General features: G+C 48.0%; 1 protein-coding gene across 2 annotated transcripts in view; it reads left to right on the top strand.

Annotated features, from left to right (window-relative positions):
• The window catches only part of LOC144942347 (low-density lipoprotein receptor-related protein 6-like), a 90,738-nt gene that overhangs the window by 33,401 nt on the left and 38,243 nt on the right, over positions 1-19,094 (top strand). For both annotated transcript variants that reach the window (XM_078869170.1, XM_078869169.1), the window contains exons 3-7: positions 3,849-4,048; positions 14,187-14,384; positions 16,685-16,881; positions 17,675-17,806; positions 18,569-18,799. In XM_078869170.1, the coding sequence (XP_078725296.1) occupies positions 3,849-4,048; positions 14,187-14,384; positions 16,685-16,881; positions 17,675-17,806; positions 18,569-18,799 (958 nt within the window). The remainder of the gene's footprint in view (positions 1-3,848; positions 4,049-14,186; positions 14,385-16,684; positions 16,882-17,674; positions 17,807-18,568; positions 18,800-19,094) is intronic.

The raw sequence follows: 19,094 nt of genomic DNA, 5'->3' as shown, positions 1-19,094 counted from the left end.
ACGGCAGATGCGCATAACGTGAACACTCAATATGCACAAGCAGAGCTTGCCGCAGTGTCACAGTTGTACACGCGCCGCATGTGTGCCAACCATCGCGGCCACGCATTCCTGCAATTAAACACCTAGGAGCTTTCTCGTTCTTCTTGGTTCTTTCGGTAAAGTCACGTAGAATGGAAATGATAAAATAATAAAAATAAAACATAATAAAATAATTCTCACGACGTTTTCGGCCACAACGCAAGCAGCCATCCTCAGGTGAAGAACAGGTCTGTCGAGAAGACAGTCTGAATGACGCTTTGTCTCTGTCTTCTCGACAGACCTGTTCTCCACCTGATGACGGCTGCTTGCGTTGTGGCCGAAACGTCGTGAGAATTATTTTATTATGTTTTATTTTTATTATTTTATTATTTCCCTTCTACGTGACTTTACCGGAAGAACCAAGAAGATGAATCCCTGCAGTCACGAAAGCTTTAAATCTAAAGATAATTATTTTATTAAGTTTTATTTGTATTATTTTATTATTTCCCTTCTACGTGACTTTACCGGAAGAACCAAGAAGATTAATCCCTGCAGTCACGAAAGAAGCTTTAAATCTGAGCGTTCTCCTTCTTCCAATATTAGGAAGCTATTGGAGCTGCGCACTTTTAAATCATCAAAGGTGAAAACTCGTTTCTTTAGAACTGCGTGTTGTTGTGTTTAGTTTGTTCTACCGCCACGCTTCTGATCAACACATTTAGCTACGTACGGTGCGAAAGATTTTCTACATATCGATTTAAAGCTTCCGTGACTGCAGGGATTCATCTTCTTGGTTCTTTCGGTAAAGTCATGTAGAAGGGAAATAATAAAATAATAAAATAAAACATTATAAAATGCAATTCTCACGACGTTTCGGCCACAACGCAAGCAGCCGTCCTCGGGTGAAGAACAGGTCTGTCATTCAGACGCTGTCTTTCCAACATACCTGTTCTTCACCTGAGGGACATCTGCTTGCGTTGTGGCCGAAACGTCGTGAGAATTGTATTTTATTAAGTTTTATTTTATTTTTTCCCTTCTACGTGACTTTACTGAAAGAACCAAGAAGATGTTCTACGTACATACGTAGGTGTACGTATATATGTACAGCCTGTCACGCCACCAATTTATACGTGGTGTTTGTGCATATGGAATTGCAATAGTGGCAACACAATGCGTTTACATTTCAATTCCGCTACCTAAGTGTACACTTAAGAAATGTGTAAATTGATTTACGGTTGCACACACACACATGCATGCCATTCATCTCAACTGTTCATTTAACTTAGACCGCCCCAACATAACAACAACGGCCGGTACGACGTGACGGTGATGTCGCCGTAGCCCACGTGCCAGGCTGGGTGCGCTTTTGAGAGCTCGCGCAGTGTGGAAACGTCGCGCGCGAGCAAATCTACGGGGCAAGGCCGGCCGTTGTGTGGGTACAATCGACTCGCGCGACTGGCACATGCATCACCTGCGCCCAGCCCACTACGCCGAAACAGGAGCGCACAGAGTTCGTCTCATTCATTAACGGGGGGAGGGGGGTTGGGGGGGGGCGCGTGTGAACGGACTCTTGACAACCGCTCACTTCACAGTTGCCCGCAGAGGCCCGGCTCCTCTCTCTCATCGCATGCCCCGCGCCAGCAAAGACAGCAACAGAACCATGCGTCATTGGCGCCCCCCCTCCTCCTCCTTCCCCGCCCCCCCTTGCTCAACCGGTTTTGAAGGCGTCAGGCCGTGGCGTTCAGACAGCGCTGCCCTTCTCCACTACTCTCCGTGCCGCCCGTGTTGAACTGGTCCATGCAGAACGGTCCTCTGTGGCGGGGGGGGGGGGTGGGGGGCGTTGCGTTGGTGGGGGCGGTGGCGCGCGAAACGTACCCGCGGTGCGGGCACGTTTCGCGTTACAACTGCTCAATTCATTCATTCCCAGTTTCCCGTGACAAATAGTTTCGCCTTCATTCCTCCGAGGGGTTTCCTTTCTGCCGTGGCTTAATGACTCAAAATCAAGTTTATTTTAGTTGATAATGTCCTTCTTTGCGCATTCGGTGCGTGTGCGTGTGCGTTGTCTGTCTGTGTGTGAGCGGTTAGCGCGCTGCGCTACGAACCCGGCCACCCGAGTTCGATTCCCGCTCACGGCCAACACCAGTGACGATTATCTGAACCGATCCTGGGCGTCCCCTAGGTCGACTTGGCCACAAATGAGTACCTGGTGCGGTGTAAAAAAAAAAAATCGCCACTCGGCGTGGTGTTGGCCACCCACCCCCTCGTGTGCCGTGCCGGCCTTCATAGGTGCTCGCTAACAGCACTTGCACTCAACAGTCTGTTCAGGTTATACGGGGGATCTTTTTCTTTGTGTTTTTGTGTAGATGTCTTGTCCACACTGCATTGTACACTCGGTGTAACAGGATCAGTTTGTATCGGCTGTAATTTTTATATGGACAGGCTGGCTCTGACTGTACTGTGCAAAGGACATCTGCACATCTGTGAAAAAGTGCTTTACAGCTCAACGGATTCCTCCAGTCTAAATACATATTTTCATTCTGAGGTTGGATTATGGTGGCGGTGACGCAGTGGTTAGAGCGTTACGCTATGAAACCGGTGACCTTGAGTTTGAGTTTTGGCCACGTTTAATACCATTGCCGAGTTATTTCTGAATCGGTTTCAGGACTTGAACCTATCCGCAGGGACCTACGCGTGGTAACGTATGGTCGACAACTACTCCCATGACCCACAACAAAGCTTGGGGAGGTTTTCAAGCAGCAGTGGATTAACGAGAGATGTAAAATACACCATTGGAACCTCATTTGACAGTAGAAAAATATGATAATTGTTTTTTTACCCTTTTATCTAGCATCAAAACTGACACCTTTTTTTACAAGGAGTCATGTTTGCATTGACCACAATACCTGCAGTCGGAATGCAAACAAAAAACACAACTCTGATAATGTATGCACTGTGCATATGCACTGTGCATATATTATCAGAGGTGTGTTTTGTAATGTACTGTGCATACATTATCAGAGTTGTGTTTTTTGTTTGCATTCCGACTGCAGGTATTGTGATCAATGCAAACATGACTCCTTGTAAAAAATGTATTAGTTTTGTTGCCAGATAAAAGGGTAAAAAACCATTTATCATGTAAATTACGGTCAACATAAAGTGAACTTGTCGATCGATGTCAATTAGACAAAGGTTATTCTTGTCAGCAAGAGAGCATCCAAACATTGATATTGTAAATAAATGAAGAACGCCTAGCAGAAGTACGGAATATTGTGGAGTTCCATTATGCAAGGATATCGAGTAAGGAAATTGTGATGCATGCACAAATTCTAGATTTGAAGCTTTTGTGACTGCAAGGATTCATACTCTTAGGTTTTTTCGGTAAAGTCACGTAGGTAAAAAAGAATACAATTAAAATTTATAAAAGTAATAAAAATGATTTATGTTTTTATTTTTATTATTTTTTAAATTTTAATTTTATTCATTTTTTACCTACGTGACTTTACCGAAAAAACCTAAGAGTATGAATGCACAAAGTTGGCAAAGCAAATCGCACATATGCATGGCTTGTATAATGCTTTCCAACATGCATTTTTTACTCGGAAGAAATTAGTTTTTTTTATGCATTGAAATGCGCATTACCTATCCGTGACACGGATCGGAAATGTGAATATTAAACATATAAAATGGAAAGTGTTCAGATAATCACCGAGAGGGTGCGCACTTGGAGTCGCATTGACAACGACGGAAAGAGGAGCGCGTGGATTAAAGAACCGCCCCCGACTTTCTTTTTTTTCCTGACATTTTCTCGTGGGTTGTTATTTGTCCCGGAGCAGGGCGGCTCTCCGACTGTGGTGGTGTCGGGCCTGGTGTCGCCGGATGGACTGGCGTGCGATTGGCTGGGCCGCAAGCTCTACTGGACCGACTCGGAGATGAACCGCGTCGAGGTTGCCGAGCTTGACGGCTCCCACCGTGCCGTGCTCGTGTGGAGCGAGTTGGACCAGCCCCGTGCCATCGCCCTGCATCCCGTCAAAGGGTACGGACGCGCAGACGAACGTTTGCCTCCGCGCGGCCGTACGCGCACTGTAAGGGGCAAGTTGCTGTTGGCGGTGCTCGCTTCGTATTCGAGGGACTGGTGCGGCCACGTCTGGTTGCCACTACGTCTGGCTACATGATCCTTTTCTCGTTTGAGACCGTCTTGAACGGGGCCAGCGTCATAGCACTGGTCAACACACTTTTTCTGGCATAAGGTATTCCAACGGTTTTAAGGTAAAGTTTTTGTCCGTCACATCAGGTTTGTGAGATATCAAATATTGCATTTTCCATAAAAACTGCAGAAGAAAAATATTAAATAAATGTGGATATCTACATAAAACGATATTATAAACACACTATCCTAAAACTACAGCACCATATTTTAACACTAAAGCAGTCACTGACTCGCAACAACTTGCAATCATAAGTGACAGAGTTAATTTCGGGTAAAATCAATGAAAATGGGGTATGCCGATAGCATAAAATGAGATGTGATAGAGCAAATCTGAGATGAGATTTGGAATCGGCACCCTGAAATTAGTCTAAAACAGCTGCAAAAGTCCAGGCCAGAAAAAAATGGTTTTTTTTTTTGACCAGTGTAATAGATTTCGGACACCCAATCGCCGCTTTGTGTGCGGCTTATTTTTTGCGTGGCTGGGAATTTGACTTAAGCGCATTGCGCCCGCCATATGCCCCGCTACTCGCCACCCGCGTACACACGGCGGGACATTCGGTCAATCGCAGTAACAATACAGCCTGACGCACGCAGTCCGGTCAGTTTGATGGCGAGTGTTCACGCCCTAGTTTTGTTGTCATTTTGGTAAAGTGTTGGAGAATTCTCGGGGCCGGTTGAGTTGCCTTTTTTGGGAGAAGTATATCGAGTACTTTTTTGACCCATTGGGTTGGCGGGTCGTTGTTGTTGTTGTTGTGTTGTTGTTATTGTGTTGTTGGGTTTTTGGTCATAGCCTGCGGCGTCCTCCTAAACGCAGAAATGCCCACTAAGTAATTTACCAAATATCCCAAGCAGCATCTTCCGGGTGAGGCAATCAGACTGGGTGATATAAACGAACTGTTAATCATTATTAAGTAATAAAATAATAAAAATAAAACATAATAAAATAATTCTCACGATGTTTCGGCTACAACGCAAGCAGCCGTCTTCAGGTGAAGAATGGCAGTGTCTCATTCTTTTTATTACTTCCCTTCTACGTGACTTTACCGAAAGAACCAAGAAGATGAATCCCTGCAGTCACGAAAGCTTTAAATCGAAACATTAAGTAGTTTGTGGTGTTTCTGCAGTAGGTTATTTCTCTGCTGTATATTTACTTTATATTTTCATAAACAATACAGACAGGTTTCCCGCTGCTGCGTAAGGCGATTGAAACGTGTCCTCGACTCGGTCCGTTAACCCGGTGTCTGGCACACCGCTTTTATCCCGCTCGCGCACTGCGATCTGATTCAAATGTACTGTGTGCGATGGACGGCGATTGATGCCGTTGGCTATCGCAGCTCGTTGAATGGGAGTGTTGGCGAGTTGGCCGTCGGGGGTTTAAGCCTCCGACTGTCGGGGATTAGATCACGTGGCTGTTGCGTCACGCGCATTCGAATATCGGCCTGCAGTGCGACGTGAACGACGTCACTTCAGTTGGAGCTTCGTAAGATACCGGAGTAACTGGAACGCATTAGTTGGGTGACGTGACGATCGTCTTTTACCGTTAAAAAGTGAAACGCATTGAGGAGGCAGACGCCCAACACGTTACGAGTTGTCGCACTTTCCCCATTTTTCATCTCTCGTCGATTGGGATAGCACCATGGGGGGGGGGGGGGGGAGGGTGCCCCTCTCGTAGGCCCGCGGTCGAGTGAAAACAACGTTTCGAGCGGCCGATTGGTTCTGCATTGCCTTGGCCTTAGCGATTACACCCCCCTCACTTAACCCAGCCGTGAGCATTGGACTAAACCCAGCGCTCGCCCCACTCCACGTAGAATACTTTTCCTTTCAAACACAATCGTAGGGAGTCCCAACTGTTGCCTCTAATGCCTGCTGTCATCCTTCACCCAAGTCGTAAGGGTTCTACTGACCTTAGCCTGAACCCTACCGCTAACTTATATTCTACCACTGCCTGCGAAGCAAAAGTATTATGAATGTAACCCCCCCCCCCCCTCTGGGTCACGGGATAGGGTTTGACAGATAGCCAAACACATTTTTTTTTCGCTCTCTCTCTCTACACACTGTTTCTGGTTGCCGATGGGAGTTTTGTTGTTGTAAACATGTTGTCCGGCGTCCGGCAACGGTTACGGGCGCGCACACACGCTCATCGGAGAGGACCTTGCACCCCCCCCCCCCGGCTCCTATCGAAGCCGTGGTCCACGCTCGTCCTCGCGTGCCGAGCCGCTGCCGCTGGCAGTCCCATAACGGTGCTCTTGTTTAGCCGTCCCTCCCCGCGGGTCGGTGTGAGAGGGGGCTTGGAGGCTGGGCCCGGTGGCTGTGGTGCAGCGTCGGTAGCGGCGGTGTTTGGATTGTGATGGGAGTTAGTGGAATGAGAGATGATGATGTTGGTGACTGGCGTCTGTTGTGAATTGTTACATTTAAATTTCGATTTAAAGCTTTCGTGACTGCAGGGATTCATCTTCTCGGTTCTTGCGGTAAAGTCACGTAGAATTGAAATAATAAAATAACAAAAATAATAAAATATTTAATTATGTTTTACTTCTATTTTTTTATTATTTCCATTCTACGTGACTTTACCGAAAGAACCAAGAAGATGTTACGTTTAAGTTGTTCGTGGCCGGGGGCGGTGGGGTGCAAGGTCATGCCGGGCCCCCATTACTCTCCGTTGTATGTTCAGTCGACGCGTTGTATTGGCACAATTGCGATATTTTGTACCCGTCTACACTTTTTTTTTTCCCCTGTTGGGCATTTGTTACGCTAACCTAAATTCGAAAAATTACCCCCGAATTTTCGAATTTCCCCAATTCGGTGGAATACGCGGAGCGATCATTGCTCCCCTCCCCCCCTACTGGCAGATCAACGCCCCCCAAGTCGCTCTTGCAAGTGAGACTCATCCTGGTCTCTTGAGTTCTCACCCGGTTAAACAATGTGAACTTAAAACTTAGAACTGTTGTTGTTGTTTCTTTAAGTTGAATCCGAACTGTAACTAAAACAATCGCAACCTGAAACTTTAAAATCACCTTTGGCGTCAAGGAGTTGACTAGATTGAGATGTTGTATAGGTCTTTGTGCAAGTCACGTGATCGCCGACACATTAACGTGAGATTTCGTTTCGACGTGGGATGCCAATTGGCGCGGTTAGCGAGTTGCACGCTGACCCCCTCGCAACCCGAGTTGGATTCCTAGTCAAGGCCAGCATCGGTGGTGGGTGATATCTGAAGCGCGCTCCTGGTCTTTCCCCCACGCGTTCATAAACCTGTACGTCCCCAAAAAGATTGGCAAAAAAATCCCTACGACTGACATGGCACGAGAAGGCCCCCCCCCCACAGGCTTCCGGAGTAGCCGAGAGATGTCAGTGAAGAAGGTCAGCTTTGCGAGCCCCATCCGTATGGACCTTCTTTGTCGTATGCCTGCGTTTTCTCCCCGTACTTCCGCATGCAAAATGCCCCTTAAAATGGAATTGATCAAACGCACACCAGTGCAGAACCCTCCTGAAATAGGCCCTTGGGATGCAGGCATGCTCTCTTGAATGAATATATCGCAGTTGATTATCGATTATCCACCTGATTCCAACATTATCCGGTAGTCCCGGGCCGATCCGGCGAAACCGGCAAAACCCCCCCCCAAAGGTTGAAACTAGTCCTGCGATCGGCACCACATGCGTGACAAAAACAAAGTGGCTACGCTTGAATTCCGTGTCAAGTAGTATACACAGTACTGTACATTATACACTACATGCAACTTAAACAGTGAAAATACTGCACTATACACATCACCCCATGCAAGAGTCTCCGAGATTGGAGCGGTGAGTACGGTGCAGTAAATAGTGTGACTTTTTACAGGAGGGTATTTATTTTTGTCTATTTGTATGTTCTCGTGTATGCCAATTTTTAATAGTAAACAAATTTAAAACCACAAAAAGAACTCAAAACAATGTCATGCAAAAATGTGCAAAAACTATATATTTTAAATAATAATGTCGTGGTTACCCGGCGTTTTTGAAAATCTGGCACTCCATCCAACTCGAAGCCAGTGGATAATTATTCGATGATCTACTGTAAATAGTATCATGATTATTCACTACTGGTGTGGACTCGGTACCCTGACTCAACCACCAGTCCCCAAAGCTTCCCAAGCACTTCCGATTTTACGATATTCTCCTTGGCTTAATCATGGTTTCTGATTAAGCCAAACATTTCCTGTTTCATTCTCCAGGGTATCACCAGTGGGTTGCAGCTGCGCTCGGCTTGGTCCGAAACTTCCATAACGCTTGCGCATTTTATTTTTCCTTTTTTGAGTTGCAAGCGAGCACCCCCCCCCCCCACACTTACAACATAAGTATCCATTTGCAGCGCGCTAATGCCGGTGCAATCGGCGAGCACCTATTAAAGCTACCGACACATCACAAACTCATTTCTTTCGGACTACTTTTTGGTGTTTCGTTTGTTGTCCTTCCCCGCGGCCTCCGTTTCGCACGGCTGGCTGCGTACGGTGGGAAAGAAGGTCGGCGTACGTACACGTTGTGCCTGGCCACCTTCGTATCCTCAGAGTTGCTGCGAGCAACAGGAACCTTCTTCTTGGTTCTTTCGGTAAAGTCACGTAGAAGGGAAAAAATAAAATAATAAAAACAAAACATAATAAAAGAATAATTCTCACTAGTGAGAATGATTATTATGTTATTATTTCCCTTCTACGTGACTTTACCGAAAGAACCAAGAAGATGAATCCCTGCAGTCACGAAAGCTTTAAATCGAAATTCAACAGGAACCTATATTTTAGACCCAAGTTGACGCAAGGAAGGCTCGTGCCGGACGCAGACAGAATGTTGCCGGTCAGTGCCGATGACAAGCGAGTGAATGCAAGTCGCTGGGATTTTACTGCAGTGGGTTTAGCCATCATTGCTCTCTTCCCCTGCGTTTCTCCACATCCCCCTCACCACCCCGCTCCCGAACAAAGACAAAGATCCCCCGTATAGCCTGAGGAAACTTTTGGGGTAAGTGCTGTTAGCGAGCACCTTTGAAGGCTGGTAGGGTACACGAGGGGGGTGGGTGCGCAAAGCCACGCCCGGCCGCCTTAGTCTCCCGAGTGGCGATGTTGACACACCGCACCAGGTACTCGTTTAAGGCCGAGTCGACCTAGGAGAAGCCCAAGACCTGTAAAAAAAAATCGTCACTAGTATTGGCCGTGAGCGGGATTTGAACTCGGGTCGCAAGACTACCGCTCCCCAGCAAACACAGGTGCACGCACACGCACACCGACTTGCACAGACTAATCAATCACCGCTTACACGTAGACACCCAACAATTCCAGAGACCCACGCGGACAAACACACGACGACATTAACTGATTTCGTTTATATTATCCAGCTGCAAACAAAAACCAGAGAAGGATTTGGCACTCGCGAACAACCAAACCCACCCCAGTGGCGCATTCGCGTCGGAACAGAAATCGCTGCCGTCTGTCTGCGCGCAGGCAGGGGCAACCTTCGGGCGCTTTTGTTTTTAACAGGGCCCCGGGTTTAAGAGCAAAGGGGTAGGATATAGTTACGGCCGTGTGGGACGATCGCCGAAAGGGGGCCTGGCGGAGTGGAGTGGGAGGGAGGTGGGGAGCCGGGGGGTGGGGGGGTAGGGGGAGGCATTCCGAAGGCCCCAGCAGGCGTTGGCAATCACGCCTCATTCATTAGGCCACGCGGCGGTGACGGGGAGCGGACAACAGCTTTTCTGCTGCTGCTGTGACGGCTGCTGCTGCTGCTGCTACAGTTGGCGCTGCCTCCAGGCCCCATCAGTCACACATGTGGGATTGTTTTCCCGGTGTCTAAACATCCGCCTCGGCCACTGCGCCTCTGAGCGGCTGGTTCGTACGTCTTGGGAGGATGGGGGGGGGGCGGGGGGGGTGCGCGTGCACGCGCGCAGTGCACGTGCGCACGAAGATGGTTTTTTCCACGTGCGGATCGTGTTTGTGCGTGCGACACGCGGCGCGCGCGAGAGTGAGGTGCACGTGTGGTGTGCATTGTGAGCTGTAACAAGTTGGTGTTGCGTGTTTATTTTCTTGCTTTCCTAAATCTTTGTATTGTTGGGGAGCGGGTATTAGCGCCGGCGCAGTAGTGAGTGAGCTGTGCACCATGGCCCTGGAAGCGTGAGTTCGAGCCACCATTTGAATTACTCATCACCCCCCCTTCCCCCCCCCCCCCCACAGGCCTTCACCAACTATCACTGACCAGCATGGTCAAGTATGGTCATTGAAGCTCTATGAGCAACACAACTTACTTTATGAGTAGGCGCGTGTGCGATCAGCAGGAGTGTAGTAGAGAGTGGTTAGGGTAGCGTTGGTGCGTTGCGCTACGAACCCGGCGACCCGAGTTCGATTCCCGCTCACGGCCAACACCAGTGAGCGATTATCTGAACCGGCCCTGGGCCTCCCTTGCGTGTTGCTGGCCACCCACCCCCTCGTGTGCCGTGCCGGCCTTCATAGGTACTCGCTAACGGCACTTGCCCCGTAGTCTGTTGGTGCTAAAACGAGGGATCATTGTCTTTGTGTTGGTCAGCATGCTTTGACAATATCACCCCACAGAAATCTTGATTAGCTTGCTGGGGAATCAAACTGCGAAACCGATGAAAGCAGCCTCCATGATTACCATGCTTGGCCACTGTGTTGGGTTCGGGAGAGCAGCTACTCTGAAAGGTTATTTGCCTTATCTGTAAGTCTTGAATAGACTGTGAATGGGGGCTGCTGCCTTCCTTGACGGCTGCGGGCCGCGTGGTTGTGGGGCGTCTGTTCGGAAATGTCACAGCCTGCGTGCGCGTGAGAAAAGCCGCTCAAAAAAGAGGGCCAGATAATAGAAATAATAATTTTACATTAATTTGTCGGGCGCCTTTCACTAATGTCTTAAGGCGCCTTGTAAGGAAAGGCCAAGAGAGAGCGAGAAGCCAAATAGAACCAACTGACTTAAAAAAAATATATTTCGGTTTAAAGCTTCTGTCGTGACTGCAGGGATTCATCTTCTTGGTTCTTTCGGTAAAGTCACGTAGAAGGGAAGTAATAAAATAATAAAAATAAAACATAATAAAATTTCGATTTAAAGCTTATTTCGTGACTGCAGGGATTCATCTTCTTGGTTCTTTCGGTAAAGTCACGTAGAAGGGAAATAATAAAAATAAAACATAATAAAATAATTAGATTTAAAGCTTTCGTGACTGCAGGGATTCATCTTCTTGGTTCTTTCGGTAAAGTCACGTAGAAGGGAAATAATAAAATAATAAAATAATAAAACATAATAAAATAATTCTCACGACGTTTCGGCCACAACGCAAGCAGCCGTCCTCAGGTGAAGAACAGGTCTGTCGGGAAGACAACGTTGTGGCCGAAACGTCGTGAGAATTATTTTATTATGTTTTATTTTTATTATTTTATTATTTCCCTTCTACGGTGACTTCAAAAAAATAGTTTTTAAGAGGAGACTTAAAAGTATATCCACACGATTCGTGTTGGTTGACCGGTTGGGATTTTTTTTTTCCCCCTTTAAAAATGTTTTGCTCCTCGGAGCAGGAAAATGAAAATTAAACTGAAGTTGAAGATCGAACGTTAAGCTAATCAGATTATGTAGTTGTACTTCAGGAGGAATCCGATGAGCGATGAAGCTCTTTTTCATGATGTCCAGTAGGGCCATGGGGGTAAGAACATTACCACAAAACATCTATGATACAAAAACGCGATAGGAGTGTAAAGTACACGAAAAATAAACAAATCACCGAAACATCTACAAATGAAACTAAACCATCCCCATCCTACCAGGCCAAGCCCACTGAGGTATTAACTTACTTTTTTAAGCGACCTGGCCACAAATGACAGCTCAACAAAGTGGCCCCATCATTTGGCCATTTATAGCGGCAACATCACCTGAATAGTCTAAATGTGGAGGGAGAAACCGGAGGATCCGGAGGGAAAAAAAATCGACACAACCACGGGCAGAGAGAGAGAGAGAGAGACACGCAAACTCCAAATATACAGCAGCAGGCGTCAATGTGGGAATGAAACCCGGCGACCTCCTGCATACCAGGCGAGCAAGATAACATCGCACCACCATAGCGCCCTTTAAATAAGTAAAGAGCTACGAGCCAGAGGTGTGGACTCGAGTCATGCGACTTGGACTCGAGTCAGACTCGAGTCATGATTTTGATGACTTCAGACTCGACTTGGACTTGCCTCATCTTTGACTCGACTTGACTCGGGACTCGAGAGCAAAGACTTGAGACTTACTTGTGACTTGCACAACAATGACTTTGTCCCACCTCAGAGGTGTGGACTCGAGTCATGCGACTTGGACTCGAGTCAGACTCGAGTCATGATTTTGATGACTTCAGACTCGACTTGGACTTGCCTCATCTTTGACTCGGGACTCGAGAGCAAAGACTTGAGACTTACTTGTGACTTGCATAACAATGACTTTGTCCCACCTCTGCTAAGAGCCAAAACGAAATCATCCAGACTCAATGCGAGTGCTGCAAAATGTATTGTGTTTTTCGTCTTGTTTTGTTGTAATAACTTAATTACCCAACCCCGCCTCAGTGCCCCTTCTGGACATCTTTGAAAAAGAGCTTTATCGCTCGTCGGATTCCTCCGGAACGAATTAAAGATTCTGATTCGACGGCATATTGTGGGTTTGACGCACGCCATTTAATCCGTCATCTTTGAAGTGGGGTCGGTGGATTCTGAGTTTGCCCCTCCACGTTTAGAAACGTGCGTTGAGATTATTTTTTTATGATTATTTTGCTGCTAAACATTTGCACGTGATGAGCACATTTGTTGAGCTGCTAATCGTGGCCAGGTCGTTTCTAACAAAAATAAGTTAATACCTCGGTGGCCTTGTACCTGGTAAGATAAAAAAAAAGTGCTTTATTTCGATTTAAAGCTTTCGTGACTGCAGGGATTCATCGTCCTTGGTTCTTTCGGTAAAGTCACGTAGAAGGGAAGTAATAAAATAATAAAAAATAAAAATATTTTATTAAGTTTTATTTTTATTATTTCATTACTTCGCTTTTACGTGACTTTACCGAAAGAACCGAGAAGAAAAATGTGCTTTGTCTCATTTTTTTAAGTGATTTGTTTACAATTCATGTACTTTTCACTCCGATCGTGTTTTTCTGTCGTTTGTTGTTCTAACGCTCTGACCCGCCCCGACTGGACATCTGTGAAAAACTGCTTTATAGCTCATCTCATTTTTCCAGTATAAATACATATTTTGATTCTGAACATATACGAGGCTATGACGTGCGATTGTGTTTTTCTTTCCTTCCCCACTCCCAATCGGTATTGGCAAAATCGCCCCGTCTTTGCCGCAAGGAATCTAACGAAGAGTCACATTTGCCACGATGCGAATCGGGCCGTGAATGTGTTAGAGTGTGACCAGCTTGTGTTTGCATGCGTGTGGTGCGTCTGCACGTCATCTCAATCGGTCAACCCGTGACACCCGGGTCTGTCCCGTGACCTCCTGCCAGCGGGCGTTCGACACTTCACGTGGCCTTAAAGTCCGCACAGCCTGGCGCAAGCGCCGTGGTGACGTCACCGCCAAATTTCGATTTAAAGCTTTCGTGACTGCAGGGATTCATCTTCTTGGTTCTTTCGGTAATGTCACGTAGAAGGGAAGTAATAAAATAATCAAAATAAAACATAATAAAATAATTGTCACGACGTTTCGGCCACAACGCAAGCAGCCGTCCTCAGGTGAAAACCAGGTCTGTCGGGGCGACAGCGTCTGAATGAAACAGCACCATGCTTGGAGCGTATATTTAAGCTGGGTTGGAAGGGGGGGAAAAGGGCGCCTTGACAAAAGAATGTGCATATCAAGAGGAATTTAGCATATTTATGGGAAATGCAGGTATGTGATTAGTACTACTTATGCCCGTGCATTATGCAGGATTAGCAGCATCATAGTGACGAACGGCGGTTGTTGTTGTTGTTATGTGCCCGAACAGCTACATGTACTGGACGGATTGGGGAGAGGTTCCCAAGATCGAGCGGGCTGGCATGGACGGCACGGCACGTTCCGTCATCATAGACACGAACGTCTTCTGGCCCAATGGCCTCACCATCGACTATGAGGCCTCCAAGCTGTACTGGGCGGACGCCAAGCTCAGCTACATCCACCGCGCCAACCTCGACGGCACATTCCGGTGAAGGGGCTGCTCGCGGCAAGGGAGACGCGCTCCAATAAAAAAAACCAACACCCAACGCCTTTCGTTGTGCGGTTACCGATTAACCCTTTCCCGTTACAAGACGTCTACAAGACGTCGGATAGGGAACTGGGGGGGGGGGGGGTCCTGTTCGCCGCCGAATCTCGGAATGAAAAAGGATAAACCAAAACCGAAAAAATTAGAATAGGCTTTATCTTCTTTGGCAATCAAACAGAAGGTGTTAAGATGTTCATACATCGAATAGACACCTATTGCAAAGCATCGGTCTGCACTTACCACACTTACTCGTGGCAAAACAAGTGAAAATTCGCGTCCCAGTATGCCGCCGTGACACTAGTGACGCGTTTTAGAATATTTGGCGGCGATAAATTTCCACACAGTAAGCCGCTTCGTTGAGATGTCATTTGTGGCCAGGTCACTTGTGTAAAAGGGCTACAATATAGCTCGGCGAGCCCTTACCTGGTAATATAAAAATAGTGATCTAACCCATAACAATTCCTTTATTATTATGGATAATATCGGTCGCGAATGCCTATGTGTTCAATTGCAAGGACTGGAGTTTGGCAAACCCTGGAATGAAAGTAAATAAATAATAACATTTCGATTTAAAGCTTTCGTGACTGCAGGGATTCATATTCTTGTTTCTTTCGGTAAAGTCACGTAAGTGAAAAAATAAAAAAATACATAAATGAAAAATATTAATAAATAAATCACGACGTTTCGCTTGCAACACAAGCAATCATCATCAGGTGTGACAACCACAGCAAGGGCATTTTTAGCTGAATTTTTCACTTCAGTAAAAATTTCCTTGCTGTGGTTGTCACACCTGATGATGATTGCTTGTGTTGCAATCGAAACGTCGTGATTTAATTATTTATATTTATTTATATTTTTTACCTACGTCGTTTTACCGAAAGAACCAAATAGTTATTGATCCTTGCAGTCACGAAAACTTCAAATCTGGTGTCGTTGAGTTTATCGAAACATTTCCATTGAGAAAGCTTCACGGCCACGCCAGACAAGTGCGGACACACAGCTCGTTTAAGGATTATAGATTCGCGTTCGTTTGGAGAGACCACTTTTCTCGGGAGATACGTTCCTTTAAACTCAGTTCGGTTGGAGACTGGTTTTTTTTACACCACCGGTGAATTTTATCTCGAAGGAAAATAACAGGTTCTGCGAGACCTTTTTTTTGCAAATGTTTCTTTAAAAAGAATAAACTACATCCCCCGGTGGTAGATTATTTTCTTCTGCGATAGTTTTCCCCCCACTGTACGCGGCAAAGTTTTGCCAATCTGTTTTGCTGTGAACCGGTTAGACGTTTTCCTTTCATGTCGAAAGTGCCACTATCTCGACATCAAAACAAATCACGTTGTTTGTGACATCACCCGGTTGTGCTTGCGTTGGTCAGCGAGCAACGTCGCGGATTTTAATCACGTGTATATTGTGTGGCCCGTGGAAGAGAAATGTCAACTGCATTGCGATGCCTTTCCATCGTGGAATGTGTAGGTGCAATCAAAAAACTAAAATATAGTTTTTTTGTAAATTGCTTCAAAACTTTGGCAGACAAATGTCAACTACCTCGCCTGGTATACAGCAGTTACGCGGGTTCGATCCCGACCCTGGCGCCTGTATATTTGGGAGTTTGCGTGTCTCTCTCTCCCCGTGGTCACGTGGATTTTTCTCCGGTTTTTCCCTCCACATTTAGAAACGTCACACGTTTAGAGTGTTTGGCTGATATACATTTGCACGCGATAAGCCACTCCGTTGAGCTCATCATTTGTGGCCGGGTCGCTTAAAAAAGTAATAGTCGCTGTTTTTCTGGGGCGGGCACCAAGTTGCTGCCCCCTTTACCAGCACATTTAGAGCAGCCACGACCCGCGATCTCTCACGCTTATCTGTACCGCGACGGGGGGTGAACGTGGGCTTTGGGCACCTTGGCCCCGGGAAGACTCTGCCACAGAACTACTTGTGATGTCCCTTCGTTTGCCCCTCATCCCCCTTCTCATTGGCACACTTTTTTTAATGTGCCCTACAAAAGGACGTTCGTCGCATGTCAATAAAACCAAAGCTTTCAGTCCTTCATGTACCGTGCCAAAGTAAAAACCGGATGATATGGTTTTTAGGCACAGTGTAATATTTGAGGTGCAGGGGGGGTTTTGGGGGGGTCACAGTGAGGGAGTAAACAAAGCATTTTGAGAGCGTGGGGATAACCCTCCCGCATCGGCGGGTTTGTGTAAAAGTCGAGGCCTCAAACGTCGTCCCCGTGGCGCGAGCAGGCAGGTGGTGATAGACGGGTCGCTGCCGCACCCGTTCGCCCTGACGCTGCTCGCCGACTCGCTCTACTGGACCGACTGGCAGACGCGCTCCGTGCACGCGTGCTCCAAGCTCACGGGCTCCGACCGACGGCAGATCGTCACCGACATCTACTCCCCGATGGACATCCACGCGTACAGCCCTCTTCGGCAGCCCACTGGTACGTACGTACGTAGGTGTGTGCTTCTTTTGAACTTCTTTCGCACCGTACGTGGCCACCCGCGCTAATCGGAGGTGCGGGGGAAGGACAACAAACGAAACACGAGAAGCAGTTTTGTTGAAATTGGTTTTCAAAGTGCATAGCTCCTAATGGCTTCCTAAATATCAGAAGGAAGAGCGTTCCAGACGGCCGCTGAAGCCAAATCTTCCTCCGCTGCGAGGATGGCCGGAGTATGCGTGATGGTTTATGCCCCTTGACGGGATCAGCAGCGAGGTGTTGTGGCTCATTTGTGGCAGGCACTTTGTGTGCAATGAGTGCGACTTTGTAATGTATTCGTTGAGCAACCGGAAGCCAAACGCAGCTCAGCGAGCACTGGAGGGACACGGTCGGTACGCGCTGTGCCAGTTGCAACAAGAAAGTGGGGTGGTGGTGGTGGTGGAGGAGGAGGGGGTGTACAGGGGGGGGGAGGTACACATTTTGCCGCGCTCGCCGCCGTCTCCCCGCGAGCCGGGGGCTGTCGCATGTCGACGTCCGTGGAATAGACGACGCGCCCCGAGAATCGGTCGACGGTTCGTCAGATCGCGCGCGTGGCAGACGCTGGCGGGCACGGCTCTGGGCACGGCTCTGGGCACGGCTCTGGGCACGGCTCTGGGCACGGCTCTGGGTGTGGCGAAATCGTCACCCTCTGAGCCTCTGTGCCTGGCAAAACACACACCACCACACCGCCCCCCCCACCTTCTGTCGCGTTAAACCAAACGCGGCTGCGTGCCTGCGTACCTGTCCTCTTATGCAGGCCGGAACCCTTGCGGCGACGACAACGGAGGCTGCTCGCACCTGTGCCTCATGTCCCCGGCGAAGCCGCACTTCAGCTGCGTGTGCCCCACGGGCGTGCAGATCCTTGCCGACAACAAGACCTGCCGCCAGGGTAAGCGGGCGCCCCCTCCGCCCACCCCCCCCCCCCCCGACAGACACCCGCTCTCCAAGCTCGCTCGCCGTGGCTTCTAGCGTGAGCCCGCCGCGTCGGTGTCATTCGTGCGGCCGCCTCTCGCTCGTCCGGCCGGTTGGCCTCTTGCGGTAGGGACGAATGGCTCTCGCAAGTCAGTGTCTCGAGTTCAAATTCTGGTGTTGTTCCCCAGCCCCATCATCCCTCCCCAGGGTCGATAAAGTACCACCGCTTTGTGGGGAAGCACGACGATGAGCCACTTCGCTGAGCTATCGTTTGTGATAGCCGGGTCCTATTCTGAAAAAAGAGCTGCACAGTTCATATTCTTAGGTTTTTTCGGTAAAGTCACGTAGGTAAAAAAAATTGAATAAAAGTAAAATAAAATCACGACGTTTCGGAGGCAACACCTGAAGACGGAAGCTTGTGTTGCCTCCGAAACGTCGTGATTTTTATTTAACTTTTATTAATTAAAATTTTTTACCTACGTGACTTTACCGAAAAAACCTAAGAATATGAATCATTGCAGTCACGAAAGCTTCAAATCTAGAATCTGCACAGTTTAGTGGGGCCCTTACCCTGCTCAAAAAAATGAATACAAAACATTTCAGCGGACCCATTTGTAGTAGCCTCGCGGACCACCGTGATCCGCTTATCACAGCTTGGACACACCAAGCTCTTGCTCCCGTCGCATGCTGACATCTCGGCGTTCGTCGGCAAGTGAAACCGCGCTTCCATCGCAAACAGGCGCGCAGGAGGTGCTGCTGCTCGCGCGACGCACGGACCTGCGGCAGATCTCGCTCGACACGCCCGACTTCACGGACGCGGTGCTGGCGGGCGCCGGCGAGGTGCGCCACGCCATCGCCATCGACTACGACCCCGTCGAGGGCCACGTGTACTGGAGCGACGACGAGCTGCGCGTGGTGAAGCGCGCGTCGCTGCAAGCCGCCGGCGGTGGCCCTGCCGACCCCACGACGGGTAAGCGCGTCGCGGGCGGTGGTCGCCGAGCGTCGAGTGGTGAAAGGCTTTTTAAATCCTTTATATTAAGTTCGCTTGCTTGCTTGCTTACGACCGTGCAAATCTTTCGGTCGTTTTTTAACCCACTTCCCGTGATCCAATCGAGCTGACATTTTGCACACAGACTCGTTGTGCGTGACAATTAATGTTCGTGAAAAATTTTTCCAAAATTTTACACTTTTTAGGACAAAAAAATTATATTTAACTACCAATTGCTTAATGGTGCCATGCAATCATCTGACCCATAGGTGGCAGC

Source organism: Lampetra fluviatilis, chromosome 27, assembly GCF_964198595.1.
Source record: "Lampetra fluviatilis chromosome 27, kcLamFluv1.1, whole genome shotgun sequence".
NCBI classification, from domain to species: Eukaryota; Metazoa; Chordata; class Hyperoartia; order Petromyzontiformes; family Petromyzontidae; genus Lampetra; species Lampetra fluviatilis.
This window is presented reverse-complemented; position numbering and strand designations above follow the sequence as displayed.